This window comes from Nannospalax galili, unplaced genomic scaffold (genome assembly GCF_000622305.1).
Source record: "Nannospalax galili isolate Female #2095 unplaced genomic scaffold, S.galili_v1.0 scaffold246, whole genome shotgun sequence".
Taxonomy (NCBI): domain Eukaryota; kingdom Metazoa; phylum Chordata; class Mammalia; order Rodentia; family Spalacidae; genus Nannospalax; species Nannospalax galili.
In genome coordinates this window covers 2,596,469-2,606,846 of record NW_008356327.1, presented here as the reverse complement: position 1 = coordinate 2,606,846, position 10,378 = coordinate 2,596,469, and the positions used below count along the sequence as shown (strand labels likewise).

Sequence of the window (10,378 nt, the reverse complement as noted above, 5' to 3'; positions counted from 1 at the left end):
CCGCCGCCGCCGCCGCCGCCGCCGCCGCCGCCGCCGCCGCCGCCACCGCCAGGAGAGGTGACTGTGGCCGCCGCAGAAGATGAAGACGAAGAGACGATGGGCTCCGGCCGGAACAGAGTTGGCCCAGAGGACGCCGGGGGTCCGATGGACTGAGCCGGAGAAGAGGTCGCGGAGGATGTGGAGGTGGTGGTGCCCGAGGAGGAAGCAGACGTGGAGATCGGGGGCTGAGGGGGGACCAGCTGGGTTGGAGGGATCAAAGCCGCCGGCACTGCCATGGTCACATATAAGGGGAAACAGAAGGAGAAGCGAGGTGGGAAAAAGTTGCCACACACCCCCCAGAGGGAAGGGGAAGAAAGGGGGGAGAAGGAGCGAGGGGGGCAGCGACGGCAACAACTCTAGGAGAGGACTCCGGCAGGAGAGAGAGAGAGAAGGGAGAGAAGGAGGTGAGGGTAGGAAAGAGTGAGCGCAAGAGGGGCGAGCTCGAGAGGCGCTCGAAAGAGAAACGCACAAAAGTGTCCCGTAAGTCGAAAGGCGAGTCCTCTCCCCGCTGGGCTCGCGGACTGCTCTGGGGGGCGGGGGCGGGGAGGGTCGGCTGATGGAGTGTGGGTCCCGCGCCAGCACAAAGTTAGGATGAAGGTGAAAAGGCGGAGGACTGAGGGACTGGGGTTCTCCCCGGCAAGTACATTGATCAAAGATTGAGAGGGGAATGACAGAGAGAAAATGAGCTGAAAGTGCAGGCTGCCGGCTGGACGAGTTGTTGTTGTCACACGGTGCAGAGGGGAGGAGCTCCGGAAACTTGAAATACCCTTTGAAGCCGCAAAAACCCCACTCACTAGTATTAACCCAAATTATCCAACCAGGAACTCGGAGCACAGACTCCGGGAGCGCGAGACTGAGGGAGAGAGCGAGCGTGCTAGGGAAGGAGGAGGGGAGGGGGAGGGTTAGGAAAGAAAGGGTGGGAGGGAAGCCGAGGACAAGCTGGGGCGCACTAGAGGAGATCCGAAAGGAGAGAGACGGCCATCCAGTTCTCCAGCTACTACCGTTACACGGCGTGCTTAGTATTCCATCTTCCGCCAAGAATCGTACTTTTGGCCCCCCCAAAGGTTCTGAGTTATCGCCCGCCGACTGAAAGAACAGCCAAGGCGCTCCTAGTTCTCCTTCAAGGATTTAGAACGAATCTCCGCGCCTTTCTGCAAGGAGTTACAAATGAACCCCCCCCCCAACTCAGGCATGTTGAGGAATTATTTTGAGGAAAATTCACATGTAAGCAGTGAGTTTTTAATGTATCCGATAGTGTTCACCCCCCATGTTAAAAATATTTCTATAAAGATAGGAAATTTTTCAGGATAGTTTTTAAGTTGTGGGAAGAAAGTCCTTTAGGAATAATGGAGTGCCCCGACTTTTCTAAGCCCAAACTCTGATTCACCTGTCTAGCACAGTAGCCACCAAGCTCATATCCTTTAGGACTCAAGGCTAGTTGTTCGAATATTATTTAAGTAAAACAACAATGACAACAATTGTGGGTTTGTTTGTTTGTTTCATATTTGGAAAGTACTATCTTTGGGGAATGTCTTTTTGTCAGTGAGAATGTGTTTTGTAAATAATGAGCAAGACAGAAACTAAGCTCCCTGGTTGACTTGTAAAGACAGAAAGGGTTGTTGTGGCTTTGAACTGCATGAGACGCTTTCGACTGACTTTCCCTTGTCAGCCCTTTCCTTTAGTCTTTCTCTTTTCTAACTTGTTGCATGGACATATTTATCCAGGAATTTGTGACCAACATATGATCTGAGCATAAGGCAGGTCTGTTGCTTCTATCTCTAGGAATCTTGAGTAGTTAGGCTTTGAACCTGTCTGCACATGTTCAGAGACTTCATATGAAGTGAAACAAAGACTTAACATTTGACAGATTTTAAAATTAAACTATTAGTAGCAGGTTGATAGTTTAAGAGATTTCATAATCAAGTTTTTGCCAATTTGGCACTGAAATCATTATGATTTTTCTGTTTATCATTTTAGTCTTTTAAACTCTTTGAGGTTTAATGTCAAAAGGTACAAGAACCCTCTACAAGGAATTTTGACATTATTGACTAATTAGTCTTTCATACTAAACTTTTTGGGACACAATAGCTATATCAGGAAGCTTTCTTACATGATAAGAAATCAGATAATTATTGCAGAACAGTAAACAAACATCTAGAAAGATAGATGAACTTTCAAAGATGTTGGGCCTAGTTAGCCAATATATTTTCATATACTGAGATAATGTTTATTAAATTTTCAATTTTCAATCCTTACTTCACCTAAAAGTAGGAATCCAATATATATTACAAACTTCATAAGACTTTTTGTGTTTATTCATGTTTTAGAAAAAATCATCATTTTTTTAAACTGCCAAAATACTGTGTTTGTGAAGGGAAGGAAAGAAGAGTTAAACTCTAAAAAACTAAATTTTATTTTTGAATTGCATTCCTAACTTTAATAAGCTCATATATACCTTTTAAATGCTAAAGTGCCTATCGATTTAAACCTAGTCCCACAAATGGAAAAGGGAGTTAATGCCACAAACCTGCCCTTCCACTCTCATTCTTCCGTTTCCTTAAACTATCACTCATCCAAAATCTGCCACACTCTGAAGTCACAGACAGGAAGCACAGCACTGATGCAGACCAAGCCATAATCCCACTCTGCTTCTAGACAACTCCAAATTTTCTTCTACAGGGAAACCTGTGCCTCAAAACACATGCTTTACTTGGAAACAAGACTTGAGGGCATTTTACCGCACCTAAAGGGGACCCTGGTCACCTCAGATCTCTAAACCCTTTCAAGGAGCTACCACTTGCTCCTTTGATCAAACAATAGCATTAGAAAAGGCATATAGTACAAAGTAAACTATATAGGAAGGAAAACCCTTGAGAAAACATTCTTCTTATAGTTTTCTTTCCTACTATAATTTTCTTTTTGAGAAACATTTCCAGTGATGAAGAAAGCAAACACTATTTAACAACAGCACATAGATCAACTTAAGAAAGGTTTCAAATCCTCACTCCATTGAATCTTTAGCTTTCAGAGCTTTTGTCTTGTTTATTGTTTTACATCTCTTGTGGTTTTAGAGCCTCTCCTTCCATCTCATCTTCCCAACCTTTACACAATTTGCATAAGCAAAACTCAAAGTACTGTAACTGATATTAGAAAAATTCTCCTTGTGTTTTGTGAAGACATAGTGTGCTGAAATCAATAAGACTGTTTAAAATTCAAAGACCTGCAAATCGTTCTGTTTGTCCTTTGATAGGGCCTGTGCTGATTAAAATGCTACCAAGAAAGCTTAATTGCTGCACTAATTAAGAAGTCTTTAATTTCTTTCCTAGGATATCGTTTGAAGCTTAGCTTGTACCAGTTCAGGGAAGGTATTTTCTTCCCTCCTTCTGTCCTCTTCTGGCCCCTCCCCTCCCCTCCCCCACCCCCAGCCCCGATTTGATGAGATCAGTAAGAATGCAAACTGAGAGAGAGAGGTCTCAGGTCTCATCATCTACTACTTAACAAAAATCGGCGCAGGATATAGAGTTCAGTGCAGTATGAAATGCAGTTTTGAGAAGAGCTGTAAGGTTTCAGGAGACAGTGAGAAAATACAAAGTAGTTGTTGCAGCTGAAGTCCCGGTGAATACCTGGATGACAACAGGCACTTTAGCGATGATGAGGGCATCCTATTTGGTTAAAAGGGGCAGTGACAAGGAAATGCACAGGGACACATAAAACATACTTTCACAACCTGTGGTTTACAGAAGGAAGAATAAATGTGTAAAAAAAGGACAAATAGTTGGGATTGGTAAGTATGATTTTATGGTGTATAAAAGGATGAAATCTGTGGGTATTTATTTTTTCCCATTTGACAACTCAAGGAGTCACAGAACTGTAGTACATCTTTCCAAGCTTTTCTATTGACCTATTTTATTCACTGATTTCTTAAGTGGGGAAACCGACTAAATGATTTCACAAAGCTTTGTCTGTGATCAATAGTCAATTTTTAGGTTTATTCATGCTGCATTATAATTCTGGCAAATGATTGCAAAGCAGAGGATTGTAAGAAAGATACAAATATTGACAAATCTAGGATAAGCCATGTCTTCACATCTTCAGAGTTTCAATATAGCAACTGGTATAGATTTAAAAAAAAAAAAAAACAGGAAAATTCACCATGTCACACAACATAAAAACAAAACATTGAATAACTGAAAGGCAATGTATATCTATAACTGAATATGTCCCTTTAATATCTCAAAATTTCCTGAAAGCATTGGACTGATTATTTTTAAAGCTATTTCTAAGTGAAACAGTAGCAGTTTAGGCATATATAAAAGGATACATATACAAAACAGACAGCATGAAAACCTTCATAACAATTTTATTATTTCAATTTTTCCCAAATTCTATTAAGAGCATGTATTTTAAAAATTATAGATGTGTACTCTAGATCTATACTGAATTCCTTTCAGTGACAGGACAAGGAGAAAACATGCTTAATAGATTCAAAGGCAGATTTACCATTCCAAGCACGACGTCACTCTAATTATGTTTACTCTAATTGAAAGCAAGGTTTTTTGGAATCTGAAATTACTTTGAGAATTTTTTTTAAATAATGCAAGTGGATCAAATGTTGATCACTAGCATTTCAATCTTTCAAAATGTATTGGAAAATTAAATGAAAAGTAGAGTTTGGTACAAACAATGCCCCAGGGCAAAAAACAACTAACACTAGATTTTCCAGTCCAGCCATAACACAAATCAATTTGAGCACACTTCTATGGCCAGACTGCCAGATTGTTATGACTGCTAATTCACTCAATCAAAGAGTGCATTAGCACACCCGGCACAAATAGCCCTAACAATGGAGAGCGTTTCTCAACAATTCCGAGACACATCACAATGGAGAAGCAAAGAAGATCATTTTTACATCTGCATGTTTACTAATGGACCTGTTTCCTTAATAGAAATAAAAAAGACTAAAATTAACTTCAGGGGTAGGATTATTAAAGAGCTATCAGAATTTGGCAAATCTTGGAAGATACCAGGGTATCAGTAGTTCACTGACTTTGTTAAACATTTCTCAGGAGAGAGTCCAAAATTGATGTTTGCACTTCAGTAGTAAATCATTGAAGATGGAGAAATTATGCCAAGTAGCTCTCTCAAGCCTTTTTAACTCAGACACAGGGCCTCACCAATCAGCCCAGCAGATAAACCTCGACTACCTTAAGCACAGACTTCCAAAGTTGTTTGCTTTCAGCCTCTGTCCTCCCCATTTTTATCCCACTGCCTGACTTTTGGTGGCTTTCACTTCTATAGTTGCTCTGCCTGTGCTAATTCCCTGTTTCTGCTTAAGAACAAGGAACAAGACTCTTATCTCGCTGATGCATTCTCTAATCAAAAGCAGAGAGCTTGCTGATGAATTACCCAAAGGACAGAAGGTGGGGAGCTGAAGAGTAACATACTCTAACTCGAAGCACTCCAACTTTATATTACCAATTTTGATCCTTAATAATGAAGTACTTAAAATGATTAAAAGTATCATTCTTTTTTTCTTTTTTACAGCAGGGAAGTGCAGATATACTGCAAATGCTTCTTGAATGTACACGGTAATTATCTGTGCACATTTATGTAGATGCAATTCCAAAAGGTGCAGTGTGAGAGCACTGTTCTCCCCTCCCTACCGTCATGCCCTTTCTGCTGGTTCACAATAAAGGTCACATGTGGCAGAAAATTTTTCACTGATTACACAGCAGATGATAAGAAATTTCTAAACTCAGGTAAGGGGAGAGATGACAGTGACAAGAAGAATCATTAACAAAGAAAATCAAAACATCAACATGAAATAGTTTTGTAGACTCTAAACTGCATCATGCCCATGGCAAGTAATCAGCTTTCATGAAAAATTAGCATACTTTCTTAGCACTCCTCACTTCCAGGTAAGTGCCCTTCATTCCATCTGTGGGGTGATATGAAAGGTTGCCAGGCCAAATATTCCTTAAAATACCAAGGACAGTGAGATAATTGTACAACTGAGTGGTAGGAGGAAGCGGCAACAACAATAATACAAATTGAGATTAATTTCCTTCACTTCTTCAGTCAAGCCATCATCATGACAGGAATGTCAGCCTGGACTAAAATAAGGTCAAGCAGACAGATACTTAAATCCCTTCTTTTCCACTAAATTCTGTGCTTTCAATTGCACTTTTTCATATGTGGTGTTTTAAAATTGCTACACTCTTTTCTCTTTAAATAAACATATGAATTACTTAAGAGCTAGGTAATTGGGAGCGGGATAGGAAACGTGCATATTGTCTGTGGTTGTACAAAGATATGTTTGATATTAAGAAATCAATCATGTATAATTGTATCATGATAGAAGAAATGTACTTTACTTGATTATATAAGTTCTCTTGATTTGCTGTTTTATTGTATTAATTTAATTAATATCTTGGTCTTTTTTCTTTTTGTTGCTTTATGAAATAAAAGAAAGGGGTCACCATCCAACAAATAGTCAATAAAACTGTTTTATTTGAAGTCAGAAAATTCAAGGATTGTTAGAAAAGAATAAACTGTTTATTTATTTATTGCCCTTCAGAACAAAGAGATTTTTAAAAGTTGAAAGGACAATTGCTACCTTCTAGAAGCCTGATCTTGTATGTCAAGTTTGAGCCCAGAGCAAATTTTTACAACAAGTTATAAACCCCTGTAACAGAGGGTTTATTATAATGGAAGTGCTGACACAACCTTAACTATAGCGTTGTAAACGGCTATGCTATAATATCCATTAAGCAGAAAGAAAAATAAGCTGGCTGATCAATAATTTATACAAAGAGTACCAACTGCAGACATAATAACTGTAATGTTTGCAAAGCAATCTCTCTGCTCTCCAGGCTTAACAGTAAACGCAAACTAGCAACGCTGTTAATTTCCAACTCCTACAGATAAGAATACAAACAAATTACTTAAAATTATATTTTGCTCAACATTTAGCATGCCTCGATGGGATGAAATAAAATTTAATTATGATGCAACTTGTGCCGGATGCAAAGCTGCTTTGTTTCCCAGCACATTCTATTATGAAGGGACATTCATTTGGAACACCAATTATGGGAAAATAGTATGTTTCCATGAGTTGACTTGGGTCAGTCAAGCTCTTCTAAGAGTTATCCAGACATAGAAACAGATAGACACTGCTTAACTTCAAAGAAAGTTACAGGGTTTTACAGAGCCGCAAGCTGAAATACAATACTGCATGCCCTGATCCAAATCAACTGTCAGTAAAAACACACCTTGCTGTTAGAGCTCATGGGAAAAAAAGTCAATGGTTTGTAAATATGGCCATCATTAGTATCCAGTGGATGTGGGAGTGCTTACTCAATGAAGGCCTTGTTGTTCTGGAAAAAACTGTGTGCCATTTCCACCTAAATATATCTTGGAAGACATTGGCGCTCGTTTAGCACTTGCTGCTTCTTTGTCTAAATATGTAGGCTGTTGTTTTGATAACTTTGTCATTAATGATGGCCTTTAAAAAAGAAATAGTACATTTGAGAGGAATTCAAGAGGTTAAACAGGAGAATTCAAGATCCCTACACGCCAGGATATTCAGCCGGACCTTGAAGCAGACTGTTTCTGAGGCTCACATCTCCATCAGTCTTTTTGCCTGCTCATTTCCTGGTGGTGGAGCTGAGGGACAAGGGGATGTGGAGCCCAGTAGAACCAAGAGACTTTGCTATCAGAGTTGTAAAATGGTGTATTACCCTGTGAGCAATTGCACTTGGAAAGGAACCAGTAATTTATATGAGAAGTGTTTAAGATTGCCTGCTCACCCAGTGATCCATGCCAGGTCAGTTCCAGTAATGCTAGAAAACAAAAGGAGGTGCACATCACCAGGAGAGACACTTACATGCCTTTAAAGTTTCTGAAGAGAAACACCAAATGCCATTTTCTCAAATGAACTGATCATTACCATTTAAAATCCTGAGGGCTGTAGGACTGTGGAGGGGAGGTATAATTTTTCTTTTGATTTAACAGGACTCTGAAATACTGGTTTTAAGGGGGAGGTGTTCTGTTGTGATTGTGTCTCAGCCCTTTGCCTCAACAAAGGTTAAATCACGAAACAGAGGTGAACTTTGCAACAATGAATTGGAAAAAACATTGGAAACAATGGCTCTCTCAATTCATTTGGCCTTTTCAAACTTAGAAATTAACTGTTTTAAAATGACCAGTACAAATAGTACTGCAATCTTCTATTGATGTCTATGCTACCATCAAAATTGTTGATCTTTTATGTGAATAGATTTTCCCAGATCAACTTTTGACTCCTCCAGTTTTCATAAGAAGATTGTGAAATGCTGTCAGGGTGTGAGGTGAAGAAGTCTATCCCAAACCTTCTCTTCAGACCTCTTTGCTCCTGTCTAGTATAATCCAAGTACAGATCTCTTGAGTATATCTCCATGGGGACAGTGTTCTCAACGTTGTGGTCCTGACAGGCTCAGGTTTCTTCCATACACTTTAAAGTCTTTTTAGTTTTACAGTTCATTCACCTGTCTAACATAGCCTCATATTCTATGCTTACATATTTGGAAAAGGAACTAAACAAAAATGAGCATTTTCTATGTAATTCAGAATTCATTTCTTGATTTGCTTAAAATTCAGCACTTAGAAAAATCTTTGTAGATTTATTTTTAAATTATTATTGTGATGATAATTACTACTATTATGTGGTATATGTGTCTGTAAGATGTGTGTGGGCAGTGTATGTGTCATGGAACACATATGTGAAGATCAGAGGACAAGTCTGTGGAGTTGGCTCTCTCCTTTCACCTATTCATGGGTTCCAGGGATTGAACTCGGGCTGCTAGACTTGCAAGCACATACCTCTACCTGATGAGTGATCCTGCCAGCCCATCTTTGCTACTTATCCCTATGTGTCATAATTATTTTCATCTTGCATTCTGATAGGAAGGACAATTATCTTATGTTTTTCAAACTTGTTGGTACACTTCTCTTCAGGTGGCCTGTCAATCTGTTTGCTGCAAATCTCTAGTATAATGCTAAATATTTTAAAGTGATCAGTAAATGTAAGCTTAGTAATTAAAACAGCTTCTATGTGAAGTCACCATATCCTTTACCCCCAGATGACATTCTTCATATCATCCATGGTTTCATTTATACCACGATATTCCAGAAACAAATGTTTAGATATACTTACACATTTTATTGTCACCTGTAACAATTGTGGGAAAGTTCTGGAAACAAAATTCTGGGAATGTTAATAAGTGGAGTATCAAATAGCTGGAAAAATAGAATCTTGGGCCAATTATTGGGTTTTTTGGTGAACCACGAATAAACTTTTTAGGCATCAGAACTGTTTGTCATAAATGTGTCCAGAGTTGATGAGGAGAGGTAGATGTGTGTATGTAGGTCTACCTCCCATGTGTGAGCATGCAAAGGTTATACACAACAATTTGTAAAGTTTTGCTTTATAATAAGTGTCACTGTAGTTTTCACAGCCCTCTGTGTTATACAAAGCACACTCAGGTTTATGTGCTACGTGCTGATTGCTGAAGATGTGTAGAAGAAAAGGATTCATCCCACTCATTCAGTACTATACAGAAATCCCTTTTGAGGCATTCCTATAACATGACTGAAATTTTGTAAGAGGATAGCCTGGAGCATCCTCCAATCTGAAGATTGTGGATACTATACTGGCATTTCCCACAACGACAATGTCAGATGTCATAGGTGGTTCACTGTTCCTTCCTTTCATGTTCATAGGTCATCTCTGAAACATTTTCAAAATAGAAATGTAGGTAACCTCTCACAATATGCCTCAGACTCATCTTCATTCAGGACCCCATTCCTTCTGAGAAAAGAAATATTCAATCAACAATCTGTGAGAACTTCCCTTATATTCACATTTAATTGAGGGGTAAGCTAAGTGTTGATCTAAAAATGAAGTAATCACTGATTTCCCCATATCTTTGAAGGAGACCTTTTTAAAGGTAAACAGGAAATTTTTTTCAGTTCATAATTAAGGACACTGGAAAATTAAAAACCCATCTTCTAGGCTCTTGCTTCTCTATTTCAGACATGGCATAATGAGCCTTTCTATGCTTTAACAGAAGCCCTCATAGGTCTCCAGTGCCTGATTAGAGGTACACACTCATGAGATACAGTACAACATGAGGGGATGGATGGTCTCTCTGCCTTCCCAAATGACAAGGCTTTTGAGTTCTTGAGAACTATTTCACTACTGTTTGATGAAAGTTAAACTACAAAAATTCATAGAGTTCCTTGAATTTTTGTGACTTCCTTGGTTCCCTTTGGTTAGGAAATGGCAGCATCCTCTCTTCCC

The 10,378-nt window shown here is 39.3% G+C and overlaps 1 protein-coding gene across 1 annotated transcript in view; it reads right to left on the bottom strand.

The window, feature by feature from the left end:
- The window catches only part of Dach1 (dachshund family transcription factor 1), a 412,826-nt gene extending 412,069 nt beyond the window's left edge, over positions 1-757 (bottom strand). The window contains exon 1 of the mRNA XM_029556895.1: positions 28-757. Coding sequence (XP_029412755.1) covers positions 28-275 — 248 coding nt within the window. The 5' untranslated portion in view covers positions 276-757. The remainder of the gene's footprint in view (positions 1-27) is intronic.
- Positions 758-10,378: the final 9,621 nt, after the last annotated feature.